The following is a 24909-nucleotide window of genomic DNA, read 5'->3' on the forward strand; positions in this document are numbered from 1 at the left end:
GTGGTTCTTTGCAAACTTGGCTTTTAACAGATTATATCAGGTCTTATCCATGGGTTGAATAATTACTAGAGGAATATGTTCAAGGTTAAATATTCCATACTTCAGAAACATATCTATTGGAGGCAGGCATGTACCCCAAGAATATGAATGGAGGGATACTTTGGTCTTGCATTTATGCCAAGTTGTTACTCTGAATGTAGTACATTGGTGCATAAGATTTAGAACCAGGAAGGAATATAAAGACAATCCAGTCCAAATCCTTTATTCTTCATGGGAGGAAATCAAGGTCCAGGAACAGCATGGAAATGGTTCAAAATTATGTAGGTAGGAAATAGCACTTCTAATACTGAGTCCTGGTCATTTGACACCAAAACCATTGACTTTTTCTTTATAATGTGATGGGTTAGGTTTTGTTAGGTCTGACCATCAGCACATCACTATGTCCTTGAGAAAGATTTGACAGCTTATGATGCAAGGAGAGAAAGGGAGCAGTTGCAATCTAAGATTATGTTGTGTTGAACTGTATCATGTTTTGCCATGAAAAGATCTTTGAGAAGTAGAATCAAGAGGTGGTATGGTCTGATGAAAGGAGCCTGAGGCTTTGAAATAGGAGACATGATGAGTACTCTACTGGGTTGTGCCATCTACTAGCTGTGCGACCTTTGACAATTCCTAAGTCTTGCTCTAAAGAGAAAGGACAATAGATTTGATGTCAAAAGACCAGATCTAATACTGAATCTGCTATCTCCTATTTACATAATCTTAAACAAATCACATAGCAACCCTGGATCTTAGTTTCCTCATTTGAAGACATAGAAGTTTGGATTAGACTTTTCAAATCTAGGCACCTCTCTTGCCACCTCCCTGGGCTTTGGCCATTCCCATTTTTAGAATGAGTATAGAGGATTAGATAATCTTTAAGTGCCTTACTTGCACCCAGTCCCTTGATATTATGACTTCACAGGTATTTTCTAGCTCTACATTTTTTGACTCCATGGTCTCTAACTTTCCTTCAACACTGTTATTTATTCTACATTATTTTTTGTAGAATACAAGTAGTTTCATCAAAATTTAGGGAATTGCTTTCAAGGAACTTCCTTTGCCAATGAAGAACAAGACCTTAACTGTAACTTAAAGTCATGGAATGTTGTCAGATACACTGAGAGCTTAATGATCAGCCCACAATTACATAGCCAATATTAGAGCAAGAATTAAAAGCCCATTTTTCCTGAATCCAAGACCAACTCTCTATCCATCACACAAAACTGACCCCAATTTCACTTCTGTAGTATAGTTTTCCAACTCTGTCCATTAACATAATATTTTAAAATAATCTATGATATAATAGTTCTATGGAAAATCACTAGGCCTTTCTGCCTCTGCTTCCTCATTTATACAATGGACTTACCTTCCCTGTCCCAAATCATATGCCTGGTATAAGAATCTAAAGAGGCACTGTCTATACATATCCCTTGGCAATGTTGCCAGAGATACAGATGTTTACTTTCACAATTATTTTCTAATTCTTTGATCACCCAACTCCAAAACTCTTTTAAGGCCTGAATTAGGTTTGCGACCCTCAATGTTGCACTTACCGTGGCAAAGAGGGATTCTAAAAAGTCACATGAAAAGACAGCACCTGTAGAGAAGGAGGTACTGAAATATAGGTTTGCTTCTGGGAGGTCAGGGTTCATTCCACAGAGCTGATCAATAAATTGAATGTTGGAAGCATTTTCTGCAAGACAAGAAAATAAAAAGAACAGGGCAGCTGGCTAAGCATAGGAACACAGCATGATTGGAGCACTATTTTCTATGTCAGGGCCTGATAACTAAAACATTTCACTTTGGTGGATCTGAAGAAGGTCCAAATTGTTTCCTTCTAAATGAAATCTGTATCCCTTCATCATTTTCATTAATCAAGAATATATATATATATATATATATATGTGTGTGTGTGTGTGTGTATGTGCACTTATGTATGTATATAAATAATACTTATATATGCATACACAAATGTGTTTACATGAATACACTTACATTCATATATAAAGTATACATACATGTAATTATATACACACACTTTCCTGTATATTAATGTTTCTAGACTGGAGAAGAAAATGAAAAGCCTCCAGTCTTAATAACCTCCCTGTCCTTGGCTGTTTGACAATAAGTCACAATGCATTCCATATTCTAGTGCCCGAAAAAGTGGTTGGAAAAAAACATCCATTTTTTAACACTAGACCAGTTAGCAAACAGCTGGGAGAGGTAGTTTTCAAGTTAGGATAATCTGATGAGCAGTTTGTTGTCACAAAGTCTCTCATTTTTCAGAGGAATTTTAGACTCCTCTGAATACTGATTCATGAAAGGACTCCCTCCTCTTTTGGTAAGAGCTTCCTGGCTCCTTTCTCAATCAGTCCATCTTACAAAATGCTTTCTATTAGAGTCTTTAGTATGTATTCGTATGAGGAACAGGTAATGGCACAAATGGAGATAAAAAGGAAATATTAAGAACTTCAGTAGCAAAGAGCAAGAAAGAGCTTCTGTCATTAAGAGGGTAATGTGCGGGGAATGATCAGTAACAGATAATAGGCTTCTGGACTCTCCCTAGGATTAGAGAAGTCTAAATTCTCAGAATGTATAGTGAATAACATAATTTGGCTGCACTTGAGGTTGGTATTATAGAGTCACTGATTATGTCCTCATGGTTAACTTTAGGACTACCTATAATGGCTTCAAAGCCATACCCACAATATATTTAATATTACCAACAATTACTAACATTTATATAGTACTTTAAAGTTTGCAAAACATTTTACATATATTATTTTCTTACCATCATACCAGAAAATGCCATTATAAAACACTTGGGTATCACATGAACAACGGTTTGTTTTCCAAATTCAATTCTCACATCCCTGTCCCTGTATTTTTTTTTCTTTGCTTGTACCCTCATTAATATTACCTCATTTTTTAACTCCATCCCAAGCCCCACCACACTCCTAGTATCTTCAGATTACCCATTGTTCCTCTCAGAGAATACATTCAAGAAGTAATATCAGTCATCTCAGAAGTATTGGATTTTACTAAGATAACCTCAGCAAGTATAGACCAATAGTTCAAACAAAGGAATGAATCTTTAATAGTACAAATTCAGGCATTGGAAGCTTAGTGAGAGGGGTTTTGAAGAACCCCACAACTTCCTTCCATAAATGGTCAGTTTTTTCCAACAATTGTGGTCTGCTCTTTTATATAGTCAGCATGTAGAGAGGAGATATGAAATTCATCTTTTTCCTTGAAGCAGAAAAAGCCAAACCATGAAGATGACCTTATCTATCGGCATTAGGTTGATAATGGACTTCAACTAGATAATGTCACCAAAGTTCTAAAAGTTCATTATGCCCGACTGCCTCCTTTCACAGTCACAGCATCTAGACAGACAGTGAATGTTTTCTATATAGGTTATGGTCCTTTATCTGTGAATTGCAAATAGAATCTTGGACATAGTAATATAGGGTTCACATTAGCCATGTGAATACCACCTCCCCTAGTACCCCCCTTCCCCTCAAAAAACCTTACTCAGTTCAATAAGGATGGGAATCCGTCTAAAATTTCCTTGAAATGGACTGGAATATGAGGAAAGTCTGGCACACTTTTCTGTAGAAATAGACAGTTAAAATGGAAAAGCTAGTAAATGTGAGAACAGTGACTTGAAGACTTTACAAGAATGTAAATCTGCTTTATTCATCTCAGCAATTTACTTAAATAATACCACTGTGCATGGCCCCAATCAAATTATTCTGTATAGTTAAATTTTTTCCTAATCTCTCTCTCTCTCTCTCTCTCTCTCTCTCTCTCTCTCTCTCTCTCTCTCTCTCTCTCTCATTGGCATAGTTTCTTCCAAAGCTCTATTTATTTAATTGCGACTTCTAGGGATAAGAATAAATGGCTCTCTGGAGATTCCTTTGTTATTGACATAACAAACAAAAAAAAATATTCTGTAGGATGGAAGCGCTAAGTGGCAATTGTTTTGTCAAATATTAGCCCACCCCTCTCAAAAAGCCAATTTTCTTTCAGAACTTTTAATTCAAGGTAGTTGTAATTAAGGACTTAAGGGCCAGATGGTTAAAAATTACTTTCAATTAATCCTAGAGAAGGCAATCTAGCTGTTTGTGGGAGGATTTGAGTGGGGCAAGCATTCTAAGTATCTTCTGGAGATAGCAGATTACAGGGCCAACTAGATGACAGAGCAGAAATTGCTCTGGTACCTACTGAATCTTGAAAATCTCCAAAAAGGAATTATGCAACAGAGGTAAAGCAATTACAGTTGAATCTACCAGAAAAGAAAGTCAGAAATGTGGCTATATAACAGTAACATACATTGATGCTGGTGCCCTGAAGCACTTACTTAACATCCCTCCCTTACCAGCTTCTACCCTAGGGCAGAGCACACAAACTCACCCATAGCTTGTACTTGAGGCATATAAAGGAATTATTTTTCTGCTATAGAGACTCAGAGAACATTCTTTCTCCTGTCTATTGTTAGGGGTTGAAAGTATTGGTGGGAGTTTCAAGAAATTGTGGAGATCAGTTTGGTAAATCACCAACACTTATTTATTCACAGGAGAGGTTAGGCTAGGAAATAGGAAGTAGGAAATAAGATATTTCTTATAAGCTAAATACAAAATCCTACAATAAAAATTCTAATAAACCCTAAATCTGTCTTCTTGGGCAGGGTCTTCTTGCCTGGCAAAGCATGCCTATCTAAACTATTTAACTAAAATTATAATTCATTATCAAGTCTTTATCTCCTCTACCCTCCTTAACCAGTATCTGAATCCAAACTCTCAGAAATCAACTATCAGATCCTCTTGACAGAGAGAGACTAACACAGAACACCCAGAACTCCTGCTCCCTTAAAAGCCAGAGAAAATGGAACCAACCCCTCTTAACTCTTTTTTAAAGTTGATATCTTAAAGAGACAGAGGATGAGAGTCTGTTATTGCCTCTTAAAGAGACAGAGTGAGATCATAGAAATTCTGCTCTTAACAAGACAGAGTGAAATTAAGAAAACTTTTTATAACACTATACACACCTGTTTCAATAAGCAGCAAACATGAACTCTGACTAGCTATGGGAGGGGTACAAGTGAAGGAATGTTGTTTGGGGAAAATGGGATTTCCTTCTGTGGAACCTCTAAGATAGGAAATTCCAGAGCTGCAGACTGCCCAGAATAGCAATACTGATTATTCTCAACCCTTTAAAAAAGAGGCAGAAGCTGACTAAGCCCAGACAGAAAAGAAAAGAACTAGAGAAAAGAACTGAGTTAGGGTTTAGGGAGAATGACAGACCTGAAGGAGAAGGAAATGAAATATAGTTGGAACCCAGTCCTGATCCCCCATTCCCAGAACTTACTTAAGACAGGGACTGAGGTCAGTGAAAAGTAAATCCCCAAAGGAGAGAAACCTGATGTAATTATATATAGTCCACTCTAGGGTTTTATACTTATCAAAAATGAAGGAATCAGAATACGAGTGACTCAGGAATATAATCAAAAAGGGAATAAAATCACTATAGATTCTGATGAAAAAACATTCCATTTTAATTAAAGTACAAGTAGAAAAATCAAAAGAGATGATCCTAAAATAAGAAGGATGAGTACTAGAACTATAAAAAACTACAAAATTTTCTAAATAGATATTACTAGTCAGAGAAAGTTGAATTAATTCAATGAAATACAGAATCCTATAGAATTCTGAGAGAATATGAAACAAGATGTTCCAGCATAGTTCAAAAGGGAAATGGAAATTATAAAAGAACAACAAATATGAAATAAAGAGAAATAAAAAGATAATATATCAGAGAAGAGAGAAACAAAATGCCAGAACATATACCTTATATAGCAGAAATAAGTATCAAAGTAGAAAATTTGCATACAAAATGACAGGTTTCTCTAAAGAAATGAAAGAGAGCTACAGACTTGTAAAACAAATATGCTGAAGTAAAAGGCAATCTGGAAGAAAAAATCTCAACAATGTAAAAATAACAGAGGTGGAGTGAAGATGGTGGAGTAGAGGCAGGGGAAGCTAAACTTCTCTGAAAATTCTTTCCACTAAACTTCAAAATAATGCTTTGAAACCAGTACTGCAGCAGAAAAAGCAAAAAGAGGACAAAAGCAATTTTTCTGCAGAAGAAAATTAGGAAAGTAGGCAGAAAGAGTCTCTTTCTCTGCTGTGGAAGCACATCCTTCAGAATGTAATATGGAAAAATATACTGCCATATTTGCATGGGGCAAGTTGGCAGTTTGCCCTAGTTAGAATGTGGAACCTGGCATGAGCCAGGTGTCTGGTGCCACCTGGCAGTTGGAAACCAGGGTATAAAAAAAGCTGGCAGATCCTGAATTAATTCACTTCTCACTTTGCCCTCATACCTTTTTGGGATCCAGGGAGGTGGGAGCAGGAATGTGGGTAGATTTAGGCCAGAATATGGTCAAACCAATTCTGCAGGACAATACTAACATCACATCTGGCAAACTAAACCAACCTTTAGCCAAAGAATAATTTTATTTATTACCAAAGAGATCACATCATTCAGGACTACATCAAAGAGGAGCATTCAGGAAAGATCTTATAACATCTTAAGTCTGAGAAATCATCTGTCCTTAGTTCTTAGTTTTACCTAACCCTCTTTCCAATACCCTATCACCTATACTCCATTTATCAATAAAATCCTTAGCTTTAATCTAAGAATTTTGTGGTTATTGCCTACCCCATCTAAGGCCAAGCAGGGACAGCTACCTGAAGATTCGAAGAGTTGCATCAGGGATAAACTCCATTACTTATGGACAGGAAGTGTCATACTCCCTTCCTGTCAAACTTCTATATAGACCAATAGGAAGACACTTCCTCATCAGGATAGGGGCTGAAGAATATTCATCTTAAAGGAGCGTGGTGCCTAGCAAGAGTGAGTTTCACCTATCTCTCTGCTAGCCTGGGTGCTGGATCCTTGATTCATTTATATTCAGTTTCAAGCCCAGCCTTGGTACTGGCCCATACCTTCCTCATCATAGTTAGCTCCTTCTATCATCATTACTAGCTACAGTCCCTTATTCATTAAAAGAAAGACCACACCAAGGAATACCATCATGAACAAAAAGCAAGTTCCCCCACCATCCTTGCTTGAGGTTCTCAACCAAGGCCCAAGCCAATATTGAAATCCCGACACCCTGCTTAAGTCAATAGTAGAACATCCCTATACCCTGTGCAATCGTGAGGTAGGTTCCTATCCCTAGCATAAGGCAGCTAGCTCACAGTGTGCCTGGCTCTGTAAGCCAAAGGTGGCCCTTCGGGGAGAACGAACCAACATTTGGAGGTGACTTCCAGACTTTTCAGCCTATAGGCCATCATACCCAACTTAAAGGAACTTGTAGATATCCAGAACTATATGTACAGGTTGTAGCATGGAAAAAAAATGAAGTTTAAGAGAGTGTCCTCTCAACCATGAGAGCAGAGCTCATCTTTTAGATAAAAATTAAATTCATGAAAAAAGACTGGGAAAATGATGAAACATAAAAAAACAACCCTAATCATAAAACATTATTGTGGACACAAGGAAAGTCAAGGCACAAACTCAGAAAGGAGATAATGAGATCAAAGCAGCTACATGCAAAAACTTCAGAGAAATTTTCCCAGCAGTTTTTGTCAAATAGTGGGTTTTTGTCCTAAAAGCTGGGTTGTTTGGGTTTATCATACACTGTCTTGCTGACATCACTTACCCCAAGCCTATTCCACTGATCTTCCCTTCTGTCACCTTGCCAGTACCATATTGTTTTGATGACTACTGCTTTATAGTACAGTTTAAGACCTGGTAGTGCTGAGCCACATTCCTTCACATTTTTTTCATTATTTCCCTTGACATTCTTGATCTTTTGTTCTTCCAAATGAATTTTGTTATACTTTTTTTCCAATTTGGTAAAAAAAGTTTTTCGGCAATTTGATAGGTATAACACTAAATAAGTAAATTAATTTGGGTAGGATGGTCATTTTTAATTATGTTAGCTCATCTTACCTATGAGCAATCAATGTTTTTCCAATTGTTTAGATCTAGTTTTAATTGTGTGGAAAGGGTTTCATAGTTGTGTTTGTTTAATTCTTGTGTTTGTCTGGGCAGATAGATTCCTAAGTATTTTATAATGTCTAGGGTGATTTTAAATGGAATTTCTCTTTCTAACTCTTACTGCTGTGATGTGTAGGAAATATATAGAAATGCTGATGATTTGTGTGCATTTATTTTGTATCCTGTAACTTTGCTAAAGTTGTTGATTATTTCCACTAGCTGTTTAGTTGATTCTCTAGGATTTTTTAAGTAGACCATCATGTCATCTGCAAAGAGTGATAGCTTTGTATCCTCACTACCTATTTTAATCTCTTCAATTTCTTTTTCTTCTCTATTTGCTAATGCTAGTGTTTCTAGTACAATGTTAGATAATAGAGGTGACAATGGGCATCCTTGTTTCACTCCTGATCTTATTGGGAATGCTTCTAATTTATCCCTGTTGCAGATGATGTTTGTTGATGGTTTTAGATATATACAGTTTATTATTTTTAGGTAATTCCCTTCTATTGCAATACTTCCTAGTGTTTTCAATAGGAATGGGTGTTGTGTTTTGTCAAAGGCTTTTTCAGCATCTATTGAGATAATCATATGATTTTTGTTGGTTTGCTTGTTGATATGGTCAATTATTTGAATGGTTTTACTAATATTGAATCATCCTTGCATTCCTGGTATAAATCCAACCTGATTATAATGAATAACCCTCATGATGACTTACTGGTGTCTTTTTGCTAATATTCTGTTTAAGATTTCTGCATCTATGTTCATAAGGCGATTGGTCTGTAATTTTCTTTCTCTCTTTTTGTTCTACCTCACTTTGGGATCAGTACCATATTTCTGTCATAAGAAGGAGTTTTGTAGAAGACATTCTTTGCTTGTTCTGTCAAGCAGTTGTTCTTTGAAGGTTTTATAGAATTCACTTGTGAATCCATCTGGTCCTGAGGATTTTTTCTTAGGGAGTTCTTTGATGGCTTGTTCAATTTCCTTTTCTGATATGAGATTATTTAAGTATTCTATTTCTTCTGCTGTTAATCTAGGCAATTTGTATTTTTGTAAATATTCATCCAGATCACCTATATTGCTATATTTATTGCCATATAATTGGGCAAAATAGTTTTTAATAATTGCCTTGATTTCCTCTTCATTAGAGGTGAGGTCTCCCTTTTCATTTTTGATACTGTTAATTTCATTTTCTTCTTTCTTTTTTTAAAATTAGATTGACCAGTACTTTGTCAATTTTAATGTTTTTTCAAAGTACCATCTTCTAGTCTTATTTATTAATTCAATGGTTCTTTTACTTTCACTTTTATTAATTTATCCTTTAATTTTTATAATCTAATTTAGTTTATAACTGGGGATTTTTAATTCGTTCCCTTTCTAGTTTTTTTATTTGCATGCCCAGTTCATTGAACTTTGCCATCTCTAATTTGTTAATATATACACTCAAGGATATAAATTTTCCTCTAAGTTCTGATTTAGCTGCATCCCCCAGATTTTGGTAGGATGTCTCATCATTGTCATTCTCTTCAATGAAATTGTTTTTACGATTTGTTCTTTAACTAACTGATTTTGGAGAATCATATTATTTAATTTCCAATGAATTTTTGATGGTTTTCCTAAGGTTGAACCATCCTTGCATTCCTGGTATAAATCCCACCTGATCATGGTGGATGATCTTCTTAATTACTTGCTGGAGTCTCTTTGCTAATATTCTATTTAAGATTTTTGCATCTATGTTCATTAGGGAGATTGGTCTATAGTTTTCTTTCTCTGTTTTTGGTCTACCTGGCTTTGGAATCAGTACCATATTTGTGTCATAAAATGAATTTGGTAGGACTCCTTCTTTGCTTATCATATCAAATAATTTGTATAGTATTGGGATTAGTTGCTCTTTGAATGTCTGATAGAATTCACTTGTGAATCCATCAGGCCCTGGCGATTTTTTTCTTAGGGAGTTCTTTGATGGCTTGTTCAATTTCTTTTTCTGATATGGGATTATTTAGGTATTCTATTTCTTCTGCTGTTAATCTAAGCAATTTATATTTTTGTAAATATTCATCCATATCTCCTAAATTATTATATTTATTGCCATATAATTGGGCAAAATAGTTTTTAATGATTGCGTTAATTTCCCCTTCATTAGAGGTGAGGTCTCCCTTTTCACCTTTGATACTGTCAATTTGGTTTTCTTCTTTCCTTTTTTTTTATTAGATTGACCAGCACTTTGTCTATTTTATCTGTTTTTTCAAAATACCAGCTTCTAGTCTTATTTATTAATTCAATAGTTTTTTTACTTTCGATTTTATTAATTTCTCCCTTGATTTTTAGTATTTCTAATTTAGTTTTCATCTGGGGATTTTTAATTTGTTCACTTTCTAATTTTTTGAGTTGCCCAATTCATTAATCTCTGCCCTCCTTAATTTGTTAATATATGCAACTCAAGGATATAAATTTCCCCCTGAGTACTGCCTTGGCTGCATCCCACAGAATTTGGTAGGATGTCTCCTCATTGTCATTCTCTTCAATGAAATTGTTGATTGTTTTTATGATTTCTTCTTTGACTAATTGGTTTTGGAGAATCATATTGTTTAATTTCCAATTAGTTTTTGATTTGCCTGTCCAGGTGCCCTTACTAATTATTATTTTTATTGCATTATGATCTGAGAAGGTTACATTTATTATTTCTGCTCTTTTGTATTTGTTTGCAATAATTCTATGTTCTATTACATGGTCAATCTTTGTGAATGTACCATGTGCAGCTGAAAAGAAGGTGTATTCCTTTTTGCCCCTATTAATTTTTCTCCACATATCAATTAAATCTAATTTTTCTAGGACTTCATTTGCCTGTCCATGTGCACTTACTAATTATTATTTTTATTGCATTGTTATCTTAAAATGTTACATTTATTATCATTTATTATTTCTGTTCTTTTGCATTGGTTTGCCATGTTTCTATGCCCTAGGACATGGTCAAGCTTTGTGAATGTACCATGTGCAGCTGAAAAAAAAGTGCATTCCTTTTTGTCCTTATTCATTTTTCTCCACATATCTATTAACTCCAATTTTTCTAGGATTTAATTAACCTCTCATATCTTTCTTATTTATTTTTTGGTTTGATTTGTCTAGATCTGATAGAGGAAGATTTAGGACTCCCACTAATATAGTTTTACTATCTATTTCCTTCTTTATCTCTGTCAGTTTATCCTTTAGAGATTGGATGCTATACCATTTGTTGCATACATGCTGAGTACTGTTATTTCTTCATTGTCTATAGTGCCTTTTATCAGGATGTAATTACCTTCCCTATTTCTTTTAATCAGATCTATTTTTACTTTAGCTTTGTCAGATATCATAATTTCAACTCATGTCTTCTTTTTCTCCATTGAAGCCCAATAAATTTTGTTCCAGCCTTTAACCTTAAGGCCATGTATGTCTACCTGCATCATGTAGGTTTCTTGTAGACAACACATGGTAGGATTTTGTTTTCTAAATCACTCTTCTATTTGCTTCTGTTTTATGGGTGAGTTCATCCCATTCACATTCAGAGTTATAATTATCAGCTGTATATTTCCAGACATTTTGGTATCCTCTTCTATTTCTACCCCCCTTCTTCTTAGGCTATTTCCTTTTAAACCAGTGGTTTGATTTAAATCAGTCCCCCTTATCTCATCCTTTAGTTTAATTCCCTTTCCACCCTCTTCCTTTTTGTTCCCCTCATATTATTTTTAAGGCCTATTGAATTCCCTCACCTTCTTTTCCCTCCCTTTTTGAACCCCCCCACTCACTACCCTCCTTTGTTTATCCCTTCTGACTTTCTCTGTAGGGTAAGATAGAATTCAATATCCCAGGGAATCTAGCTACTCTTTCTTCTCAGGATTAATTCTGCTGAGAGTAAGTTTAAGTATTTCCTATTAATGCTCAAAGAATTTTTTTTTTAAAAATAGAATTCGCCATGTGGAAAAGAGGTAAAAATGATTCCAATGAAGAAAATAATTCCTTAAAAATTAGAATTAGGTAAGTGGAAGGTAATGAATTCCTGAGACACAAGAAAAAATAAAACAAAATCAAAGGAATGAAAAAATAGAATAAAACATGACCTATCTCATTAGATAAACAATTGACCTAGAAAATAGATTCAAGAGAAACAATATAAAATTATTGAACTACATGAATGCCATTATAATAACAATAAAAAGCCTAAGCATTATATTCTGAAAAATAATCAAAGAAAATTGCCCTCAAATTCTTGATCAAGAAGGTAAAATATGAATTTTAAAAGTCCACTGATAATTGCCTGAAATAAATCACCAAAATCTCCCAAGAATATTACAACCAAATTCCAGAACTTCAGGTCAAGGAGGAAATACTGCAAGAAGCCAGAAAGTATCCATTCAAATATCATGGAGCCATAGTCAGGATAATACAAGACTAAACAGTTTCTACATTAAAAGATCAGAGGTTTGTAATATGTTATTCCAGAAGACAAAGGAGTTACTACTCCCTGCCACCAAAAACTGAATGTATTCATTCAGGGGAAAATAGTCATTCAATAAAATAGATTTTCAAGCATTCTGATGAAAAAACAGGTACTGAACAAAATATTTGATCTTCAAATATGAGTCTCAAAAGAAACATAAAAAGATAAAGAAAACTTAAGAGATTCAATGAGGTAAAATTGTTTAAATTCCTGTATGGGAAGATGATTCTTGTAACTTAAAAAAATTATCAATATTAGGGCATTTAGAAGGATTATACATAGACAGAGATATAGGAGTAAATTGACTAAGATGACATGATATAAAAAAAATTAAGGGGTGAAGAAGAGGATTGCAGTGAGAAAGGAGGGAGAAGCAGAATGGGGTAAAGATTATCTCCCCTGAATAAGTACAAAATATATTACAGTGGGTAGGAGGATGAAGATGGTGATGAGTAATGCTTAAACATTATTCTTATCAATACTGACTCAGGCAGAGAGTAACAACCATACTCAATTGGATATAGAAACTTGTTTTACCTTATAGAGAAGAAGAGGGGAATAAGAAAAGGTTAATAGGAGAGAGGGCAAAGAGGAAGAGGTGCTGATTAAGAGCAAAACATTTGTGATGATGGGTGGCATTAAAGGAGAGAAAAAGAGCAGGATGAAAAGGGAGAAATGAGAAGTAGGGGAATACAGAGTTAGTAATCATAACTGTGAATGTGAATGGGATAAAATGACTTATAAATGGGAACTGATAGCAGAGTGGATTAAAAAGTAGAATCCTATGATATGTTTAAAAGAAACACATTTCTATCAGGGAGTCGCACATAGAGTAAAGATAAGGAGGTGTAGTAGAATTTATTATCCTTCAGCTGAAGTTTAAAAAACGCAGGACTAGCAATCATTGTCTTGGACAAAACAAAGGCAAAACTAGATCTAACTAAATGACATAAAGAAGGAAATACTTCTTGATAAAAGGTATGATGGGCAATGAATTAATATCAGTACTAAACACATGCACCAAATATTATAGCCTCCACTTTTTAAAGAGAACAATTCAATGATATTCAGGATAAAATAGGCAGGAAAACTATACTAGTGGGAAATGTCAACTTTCCTCTTTCAGAACTAGATAAATTTAATAAAAATAAACAAGAAAGCTTTTAAGATGGTCAATGAATTTTAGAAATGTTTTAAAGATTTACTAGGTCTCTGGAGAAAACAAAATTGGAAAAGAAAAGAATACATATTCTTCTCAGTAGTACATTGTACCTATACAAAAACTGACCATGTATTAAGTCATAAAACCTCACAAACAAATGCTGAAAAACAGAAATATTGAATGCATCCTATTTATATCATAATTTAATAAGAACTACAAGCAATAAGAGGACATGGAAAGAGAAATTAAAAATTGGAAATTAAATAATTCTAAAAAATAGGTTGTTCAAAGAACAAATAGAAACAATCCCCACAGCTGGGGATTGAAGAAGTGGACAAAGTGGAATCTCTGGGAGTTGGGCCACTGCTAATAAACAAGGGACTTGGGAGCAAAGCCAAAAAAAACTCAGATTGGATGCCTGCTAGGTCCTAGGCTGTTGCACTGGGAGAATTACGGAATGGGCACTGGTGGGTGTGGCTGCTGAGGGACTGGGAACTTGTGGTCACTCCCAGGTGAATGAAATCCCTGCTTGTTGCCATAGGGGGAGGTAAAATCAATGGCAGAGCTGCCCACTGGCTCTGGACAGAGCGCTTAAAGTCAAACAGAGACTGGGGCTTGAGTGGGGGAACCCAGGATTACATCAGACTATGTTGTACAAAAAATAACAAACAGAAAAAAATCCTGAAATCTGAGGTAGAATAGCCTAGCAAATTAGAAACTATGGAAGTCCAGTAAAGAGCCAATAATTAAAATCTATTGATGAGACCACTAAAATTAAAATAAATAAATAAGTAATGATTAAGCAAAGGAGAAAAAATTGAACTATTGATTATTATAATGGAAACAGAGAAGATCTCTGCTCAAACTCAAGAGTATAGTGATGTAAAACGCCTACTTCAAAAACAGCAAATAAATATAATAAATGGCTACAAGCTAAAAAAGAGTTTTTGGAAGAGCTTTGAAAAGACCTCAAAAACCAAGTGAGAAAAGTTGAGGAAAAATAGGGAGAAAATGGGAGCAATGCAAGAAAATCAAAAGAAATTATGAAAGAAATATACCCAAAAGGAAAAAGGGATCCAGAAACTTACAGAAGAAAATGATGTTTTATGAAATAGAATTGGACAAGGAACTGCTAATAATTCCCTAAGACAACAAGAAATAATAAATTGAAATCAAAAGAATAAATTATTAGAAGAGAATATGAAACATCTTATCACAAAAAACAATTGACCTGGAAGAAAGAGCAAGGAGAGAGAGTATGAAAATAGCTGGACTCCCAGAAAGTTATGATCAAGGGGGCAGCTGGGTAGCTCAGTGTATTGAGAGCCAGGCCTAGAGACAGGAGGTCCTAGGTTCAAATCTGGTCTCAGACACTTCCCAGCTGTGTGACCCTGGGCAAGTCAAAAACCCCATTGCCTACCCTTACCACTCTTCTGCCTTGGAGCCAATACACAGTATTGACTCCAAGATGGAAGGAAAGGGTTTTAAAAAAAAGAAAGTTATGATCAAAATAAATTTCAATACTATGAGAAATTATCAAGGAAAACTGCCCAGAAATTCTAGGATCAGAGAGTAATATAGATATTGCTAGAATCCATCAATCAACACCTCAAAGAAACCCAAAGATAAAAATTCACAGGAACATCATTGCTAAGTCCCATAATTCCCAGATTAAAGAGAAAATACTACAAGTAACAAGAAAATGACAAAACAAACAAACAAAAAACTTTTTAGAAACTGCAGAGCAACATTTTGGGGTTTGGAAGTTTTCAGTGTTTTAAGGAGATAGATCTGGAGAGAAGTATAGTCCATCCTACCCTCATCTGCACAGTGATCCTTACCCAGGGTCCTTGATCCTTTGCATCCAAAAGCAATAATCCTCAGGGCCCCTGCTTGTGCTTGTGCAAGCTCTGTGCTCCTCTGTGACCTGGACTGGTAACCTGGGAGTGGATATAGGTAATGGAGCAACCAAATGGCTCTTTATCTCTGCACAGGGGTCCTCTGTGACCTCTTTTTGCCTAATTTCCAGATCTCTTTACTGTCTTTGTCCAGAGAGCTCCTGAAGCTACTGTTCTTGCTGCCTTCAAGGCCCACAGCTACCATTGATGCTATGTTGGTTCTGGGCCACCCCTCACCCTGGTATCATAGACTTCTTATTCCAACCTCCTAAATTGTCTTGTTTGGGAAAAAATGTCTCACCCCAATGGTTTGTAGACTATGCCACTCCAGAATTCAATCTGAGGCAATAATTTAAAGTTGTTTGGAGGGGAAAATGTTAGAACAGCTATTATTGCTTCCTTTACTCTGTCATGTTGGCTCTGTCTCCAACAGAGAAAACTCTTAAATGCTCTTTTTGATTACATGAAATTAAAGGACTTTTTGTGCAAGTGAAATTAGAATACTTAAGATAAGAAGGAGATAGTCAAATGGGGAAACTATATGTAATATCATCTGATTAAAGTTTGCAATAGAAAAATGTAATACCAAGAGTCATTCTCTAATAGCTAAGAATTGAAGGATATGAAATGTTACTCAAATGAATTATAAATATCAACAAGCATATAAAAATAATTCTTTACCAATAAGGTGAAAACTAATGAAGTATTAATTAAAATAACTATGAGGTTACAACTCATACCTACTCATCATCCCTAATTGGCAAAATTAACAAAGGAAGGGAACAGCATTGAGGGGATTGTTGAAAAACAGGCACATTGATATATAACTGATGGAGCTATTCGTTGGTATGACTTCTGGGAAGCAATTAGGAATTATAGAAATAAAGTGGCTAAAGTTTCCTTTTCACCCAGATATTCCACTACTAAACAGATACCTCAAAGAAGTCATTCAAAAAAGAAAAATTTCACATACATCCAAATATTTTAATAGTACTATTTGAAGTGCAATAAACTACAAACAAAGTGGATGTCTGCTGGTTAGAGAATAGCTAAATAAATTGTGGTACCTAAATATAATGGAACATTACCATGTTGAAAGAAATAATAAACATGATGAAACAGAGAAGTATGGAAATATTTATAGGAAATGACATGAAACGTTAGGAAAATGTTTATAATTTGTACCTATATATGTAAATATATGTATGTTTACATATTTATGAATATATGTGTATATAATGGTTAAAATATAAATAAGAGGAACAACAACAAAATAATCAAAAACTCTCTGAATAGTATAAAGACTAAGTTAAGCATGAGATGAGAGAAGATACCTTTTCCTGTTCATGGGAAGAATTAGGGGGTCAGTCCATAAATATGCGACATTGCATATAATGTCAGCATTGTTTCAATATGTTGACTGTTTTTGCTCTCTTTTTTCTTTTTTATATTTTTATCCTTTGATATCAAGGATGGCTCTCTGGCATGGGGTAGTGGGGTATAATAAAAGGGGGAAATGTAGATATTGTAAAAAAAATGATATCAATGAAAATCCATTTTTTGACCCTTGTTCTAAAACAATGCAATAAACTATCTTGACCTGGAAAGGATCTTACTGATCATTAATTCTTTGCCCCTCATTCTCCACATAAGGGATGGACTCTAAGAAGTCTGTTGATTTAACCAAAATTAAATGAGCTTTATTATTATACATATTTTCTTATTTCCCAGTGCCCTTCAAACATCCCTCCACTCGGGTTCTTCTGAAGCCCATTTTAACTCAGAACTTCTGATCTCTTTCTTTTTTTCTAAGTTTGAAATTGCTTAAGGAAAACTGCTTTCTCCTGCTTGTTATGTAGCCTGTCCAAGTGGAAATGATGTTGTATTTGACATAAGGAACATAGTGATCAACAAGGCACTAGACAATGCTGAATTCTCCTTCCAACTCAGATGAGCATTTCCTACTCTAATTTTCTCAGGTATAGGACATTAGCACTCTACGTTTTCCAGAGAAATCAAGGATTACTTATTACATTAAGTTGTTCTGAAGCACAACCATAACATATGGCCAACCAAAAGGCTTTAACACTGGAATTGGGGAGAAGAAATTCATTGAGACTGATAAGACAATATGCTTTGGTTGAAAATCCTCAGGCAGATAAATGTATAAAAGGAGAAAAAATGACTATAAAAAGCAAGAGAAAATAAGAACCAAAATTTGTGTTAGAATCAAAATGATCTGAATAGCAGATATTTCGGAAAGGTTGTCATTCATTTTTTCTTAATGTTTCATAAAATGTCAGTGCTAGAAGGGTCATGACTGATAGATCATTTGGGTATTACTCATTTTCTAGATGTAAAATATGGACACGAAAGGAATGAAAGTGACTTGCTTGAAGTTAGACAGTCATATAACTAACTAAGAACAGGAGGACCCCATTCATAAGCCATCTATGTTCTATACTCTATCTCTATACTACTTTATCTTCTGGGTTCTTCTTTAATAGGGGAAGATTATAGTTTCTTTAACTACCTTTCCCAATCCATGTTGGAAATTTTTACTCCTTTCTCAGAACTTGATAGACATGCCTTTATAAAGAAGAATACTCATCAACTCTCTTTTCACTTCCTTCAAAGACTCAAGTGATTGACTGGGATATGGGGTCATGTTGGAATTCCATGAGCAGAGTATCCCAATCCTTTTTGAAGGCCATTCTTCCATGAACTTCCCAGCTATTTCCAAATGATGATGCCTGTGCTATTTCCTCCTTCTCTTCTCAATGGAACCCAGCTTCCATTGCAAGAACCCAATACTCTTCTGCCGACTCTGACTACTTTATATATTATCTTTTCCTATTAATGTACACTCCTTTAGGATAATTGTTTGCTTGCATTCTTATTCCCAGAACTTAGCACTTCATTAATGCTCATTGACTGATTGATTGATTGATTCATTCATTCACCTATCAGTGTCTCAAACCACAAAAACAAAGTTTCTACTGGCTTCCTTGAGGTAAATGTTCTTGTGAAGGAGAGTATTGGAGCACTCATGACTGTCCCTATCACAGTTTTAAGCATCTGCTGCTGATTCCAGCTCAAAGACAGGGAATGAGTTACTGCTTTTATTTCACTATTCCATGTTCAGTACCAGTTAATTTGAATATATGTCAGATCATAGCCAGGCTACATTTTCCTTATGTCAATATTTTTGCTACAGAAGAGTACACAGTACTCTACCTGAAATCTTACAGGCTGGCAGGGTGCTATTACAAGAGATTGCTTAATTGTAGATTACGACTGTACATTTAAATTTCAGTAGCATATTAAGTTGTCAGACTTAATTACCATTATATGTTTAGATTATGCCACAAATTATTTAGTTCAGTACCTAGGTTTGCCAACCTGTTCCCTTTGTGATATGACAGGGCAGTAATTAGAGCATTACCGGAAGACCTAAAATTTTCCATGCAGAAGTTTGCAAAGCCCAAGTGTTGTTGCTGACCTCCAGGGGGTGCTTGTGGTGAGGGCTGTGCATACTCCCTTCCTATGCAGGATGTGTTTAGGGGAATGAATTGAGTGGCAGCACTCTGGTTGTTTGGATTTAACTTTGGATAGATTAATATCACTGAAAGCCTTGAAACTGCCTGATGTGTCCAATACCTCAAGACTGACCTCAAACTCTTCATAGGATATTGAAGGAAAAGACAAATGAATGGGATGGGCAGAGGATTTTTAAAACCAACTAATTAGGCACAGTTGTGGAACTCAGAGTAGAAGGGAAAGAAAAATTTTCCTTATTTGTGACAACAGGAAAAGACTTTTCATAATAACTTCTTCATTCCTTAGACCTACAATCTTCCCTCCCCAATTTGTTCCTTCATTCCTTCCCTCCTTCTTTACTTCCCTTCCTTCCTTCCTTCTGTCCATCCTTCCTTCCTTTTGTCCTTCCTTCCTTCTTTCCTTCTTTCTTTTCTTCTTGAAAAAATAGTCTCTTATTTTTAGTCTCATTTTAAGGAAGGAGAGACAAGGACAGGATGACCTATGGGCACATTTTTACAATATAAACTTGAGATTATCTTGCTTTGTTTTTCATACAAAATCTTTGCAGAGATGGAAGCTCCCTTTCCAGCCTCTTTGATTGGCTATGACTGAGGAGCCAGAATCATGGGAACATCCAAAAGGCACTATTTGCCCTATTGCTTTCACTTAGTTTGGCTTTTCTCTTCATATAACTTTTTCCTGGATGATGACATTAAGTGAGAAATAAGGATAAATGTTTGGAGGCTTTGGACCCTCTCCCTCTAAGGCCAATATATGATCTTTAAAAGTCTTAGTCCTTTGCCTCCATGTTCTATCAGTTTAAGTGAAGGAGATTAATCTAGAGGCTTTAACCTTGAGTTTTGAAAGATAAGGAGAATGAGCCATAGGAGAGTTTTGCAGCCAGTTCAGCATTGATGCTCTGAGGAATAAGGAGCCATCATTGGGACCTCTCATAGTGATAGCAGAGATAAAGATCCATCAAGAAGGTAAGCTGTGTCTGGAGGTGGACTTGGTAGGACTGTAGGAACTACATTAAGTCAGAACCCAGCCTCCACACATGCCAAGCTTGTCTTTCATCCTTAGTTTCAAATAATTCTTTCAACATCCCAGGGTAATGCCTTGACTGGGATTTGAGTGAGGCAGAGTTCCTCGAAATCATTAGCCTTACTCTCTCTTTCAATGCCACTGAATTCCAGTGGCAAGGCAAAAGTCAAGATGACTGGAGATTGGCCTGGGCTGAAGTGGATGACTGACATCTTGGATGCTTGACCAAGCTCTAAGTGCTCCATTGCACCTGCTTCAGCCACCTTCATGAGTGTTGTAACAAATTGTTCTCATCCACCCATTCTGCCAAGGGAATTCTTATGCTCAAGGTACACATCCCTTAACTTACCACTGGTTCTTGAAGCCTATTGGTTACCTTCTCACTAGTCTAACTTGTCTGTAGAGATAGTTTTACCAAGGTGCAACCACTGTACATGCTACAGCTTTTTGGAGTTACAGGAGAAAATTAGGTGAAAAGTGGATGAGCAGCCTTGAAAAGGACTCATCAAGCCCTCACATCAGAGGTATTTAGTCCTTCCTGAACATTTCAGACATCCCAGCCAATGTAATATAGAGGAGAGTTTTATCTCTGTGATAGTAAGGAGAACATTGGCACTTCTGTTATTTTTCACATTCAGAGTAGTAAATATCCTTTTGGAAAAGCTAACTAATATTAACTGGTTATTAGGAAATGGAGATATAGGTAGTACTACACTCTCAAATTAGGGGGAACATACCAGAGATGAAAGCTCGAGCACATGGCATTCGTGAAAGATACCTTGATTTCTCAGATAAAACTCTAGGACCTTGAGGGGAAGATGACTTTGCTCTTGGAGAGTTGAGTCAGCAAATATTTGTTGAAAAAAGACATAAGCACAGAGCACGAAGGAGGATAAGTTCCTTGTTGTCCCTTTTTCAACTTTCTAGGTCTTTCCTCTGCCAAGGAGTCCTTTCCAGCTCATTCATTCCTCATTTTCCAAAACCAAAAGAAGAAAAGAGTTCATGGCAGTTTTGGATGGTTTGGATAGCTTGAGAAACCACCTTTATTAGAATTCTGAGGCAGGGAAGAGAGGGATATTCAGGGATTTGGACAGCATAGGCAGAAATTCTACCCTTTCTCCTGGGTCTTAAAAGAACCTTTGCAAAAAGCTTTACTCTTTAGTAAACTTAGTTCTGTCTCACACAAAATGGGTCAGTTTAGCTTTTGAGCATGAAGACTATAAGCCTAGTTAAAAAATAATCCACAGATTTTATCAAAGCCAGCCAAATTCAGTTCATTCTTCTTATGAAATGCTTTCATTTACTAAACTAAATGGACTTAAGCCACTTGCACAACTCTCAAAAAAGTAACTCTTGTAAGATGAGTATTTAATATTTTTATTTAAAACAAGACTGCTGCCATGGAAACATATTGATGCTTTTTTCCCCTTTCAAACAACAAACACATCATAAGCTATAATATAAGATCCTGGCTCTGGCCTTATACTGACTGGGTTTGATCTTGAAAGGCTTCTTAAAAATTACTCTTTGCTTCATACCCCCACCCAGTGTTTTTCTGGAGAATATCAGAATATAGTTTATTTTCATATCTTCACAAAGGTGAGTAAAGATGGGTTCTCAGCTCCTATGAAAGCACATAAGTTAACAATATATATTTGATATAGGACAGTCTATATTTCGCCCTAAAGAAAGAAGGAAAAATTTAGTGGAACCTATTTATATCTAGATCAGAGCCATCAACCACCCAGCTCACAATATTCCTGAGTGCACCCCAGCTCAGATTAAAATGTAATTGGGAAATAGTCAACAAAAATGTAATATAGACAAAAATAATATGATTGTCTAAGTCAAAATGATGAGAGTAGGGACTCTTGTGTACAGTTTATTGACCCTGTTTCTATTTGAATTTGGTGCCACTGGTCTAGACAAACTTCATTCCCTCTCCTATGATTTCTACTTTCCCCTGGGGACTTATAATTCCTTAAGACTTATAGCACCACCCTGTGGTTGAGACTCAACTAGAACGGAAATTTATTTGAAGTTTACTACAGAGACCCTCCTTTCCCAAGGACTATATATAACCTTCCAGATTTATTAAAGTACCATGAGTTAGAGTTGCCCTTGAAACCCAGAGCTAATAAAAAGTCAACTTTCTGACTTGATCTTCACAATCTCATTGCTTATGTAGTAAGTATAGAGCAAGGTCAAAGATTGCTCCTCCCACCTAGTCCCTCTGTCATTTGCTTTTTCCCTAGCTCATGGGCCATGTTCTTGATTATTTTCTGTCAAAGATTTTTGGTTTATGAACTTGAATGGAATTGTCCTATTACTTTCAGAAGATTATTAGGTCTAGGAACACAGTGTTGTTAGAAACATATCACCCTTTTCTTCCCAGTGGGAATTCTTAATACTTTACTACATTTCTCTCCTAGTGCAATTTTTGGACCCAAGCTATTTCTTGAAAGGAGTAGGTTGATAGGATAAAAGGGCTCCCTCTCCCCCTGGGGCCCATGTCCTTTTTCTTTACTTAACTCTTTCTCATTTCTAATGTTTCTCCATGCTCAACTCATATATTCCAATTTCTGGTCTCTAGATCTGCTTTAGTAACTTTAAATTTCAGGTTGCTTTAAGAGCCACTCAGAAGGGGATTCTCACCTTGGTTACTTATGTATTCCCTGATGGGTAAAAGAGCCACGTAAGGAAAATCATCACTATGATTGAGCTAGAACACCAGTTTTCCATTTCTTAGCCCTACCTCAAAGAATCATGAAATCTGAGAAAAAGAAATAGCCTTAGTGGCATTTATTTAATGTATCCCAGACACCAGAAGAATATCTATTATATCATGTGGCAAGTGATGATCTAGCTTCTTCTTGTAGAACTCCAAAGAGAGACAACCTACTAACTAGTCCATTCCATATTTGGACAGTTCAAATTATTCAGAAGTCCTTTCTGTGACATCAAGACTAAAATTTCTTTTTTTTGCAATTTCTACTACTTTTTCCTGGTGTACCCTGAAAAGGAATGAAACACCTAATTTGTCTTATACTTAAAAACCCTTCAGATACTTGAACATGTTATCATATTTCCTGAGTCTTTTTCCCCCTTCAGGCCAAACATGCCTAATTCCTTCAACCAGTCCTCATATATCATGGACTTATTGGACTTCACTATCTTGGTTGCCTTCCTCTAAACTTCCTTCAGATTATTTTTGTCATTTTAAACCATGGTGCCTAGATCTGGACATAATATTCCAGATAAAATTTGTTGAGGGTAGAGTACAGTAGGATTATCACCTCCCTATTCCTGATAGCTATGCATTTCTGAATATAATCCAAAATTGCCTTCACTTTCTTTTGGTTGCCATATCATACTGCCAAATCATATTGAGCTTGCTGTTCAGTAAAACCTGAAGATTCTTTCAGAACAAATGTCATTTATCTATGAAATCCTAATCTGTTACTTGTGAAGTTGTTTTCTTTTATCCTAGTGCAAGAATTTACATTTATCTCTATTGAATTTTATCTTATTAGATTCAGATCAATGCTCAAGCCTGTCAAGGCATTTTTGGATCCTGACTGTGATTCAGAACACTAAATAATGCTCAGTTACCTACTATGCTTCTATCCAAGTCATTGATAAAAATGTCAAAAAGTTCAAAGTCAAGCTTAGATTCCCAGGGTCCTTAACTGAAGATCTCCTGCTACATAGGCATTGTACCATTAATACTCTAAACCCGGCCATCTAACCATCTTAGAATTGTCAGATTATATCATCATTTAGTCCATTTCTCAATTTTCTCCACAAGAATAGAATGAAAAACTTTATCAACATCTATGCTAAAAACTAATTAAACTATATCTACAACATTTCCATTTTCTATTGCTTTAGTGATTTTGTCAAAAAAAGAGAAAAAATGAGGTAACTTTGTCATGAACTGTAATTGATGAAGCCATTTCATCTCTTTATAATAACCAGTTTCCTTCTGAAAGGTATAGGAATCTTCTCTTTAATAATCCTTTATAGAGTTTTCCCAGGATCCAAAGTCAAGGTTACTGGACTTTGGTTGATAGATTCTCTTCTCTTTTTACCAAATTTGGAAAACATTTGCCCTTCTCTAATCTTATGTTACCACTCTTGTTTCCTGTGTCCTTTCAAATATCAGTGGTCTGCCAATCACATATTCTAGTTTTTGTTTTTTTGTAGAACACAACGATATAGCTTATCTGAGAAGGTGATTTTGATTTATCAAGGACAGCCAGGTGTTTTCTTACTATATTTGTACTTATAGTGTGCGTCAATTCCCTCTTGGTCATATAAGTGATTCTGCAAAAACAGTCATATATGCTTGGATATCATATGCAGGACTTATTCAGCATAAAAGTATAAGCAAATAAAAGGTACACAATAGTTAGCATGGTTGTTGATTAGTGATAAATTTGATACTCTTTAGAATCCTGGAAGTTCCTTTTGGCATAGCATTGATTGGACCCTCAATATTCAAAAACATGTGAAATTTTAATTTGTTTCATTTCTTACAATTTGCCCCAGTAAGTAAGGAAAGAGATCTTCCTCTTCTTTATTAACCTAGTTTTCACAGGATGTTCAATTGATACTTCCAAAATAACTAGTCATTAGTTACAAAAGGAAAGCTTCTGATGGAACTCTAATTATTGGAC

At 35.5% G+C, this 24909-nt stretch overlaps 1 protein-coding gene across 1 annotated transcript in view; it reads right to left on the bottom strand.

Moving 5' to 3' along the window:
- The window catches only part of KCNU1 (potassium calcium-activated channel subfamily U member 1), a 274056-nt gene that overhangs the window by 17592 nt on the left and 231555 nt on the right, over positions 1-24909 (bottom strand). The window contains exons 24-25 of the mRNA XM_044659543.1: positions 3577-3654; positions 1596-1735 (exon numbers count right to left, since the gene is read on the bottom strand). Coding sequence (XP_044515478.1) covers positions 1596-1735; positions 3577-3654 — 218 coding nt within the window. The remainder of the gene's footprint in view (positions 1-1595; positions 1736-3576; positions 3655-24909) is intronic.

This window comes from Gracilinanus agilis, chromosome 2, assembly GCF_016433145.1.
Source record: "Gracilinanus agilis isolate LMUSP501 chromosome 2, AgileGrace, whole genome shotgun sequence".
In the NCBI taxonomy this organism is placed as follows: domain Eukaryota; kingdom Metazoa; phylum Chordata; class Mammalia; order Didelphimorphia; family Didelphidae; genus Gracilinanus; species Gracilinanus agilis.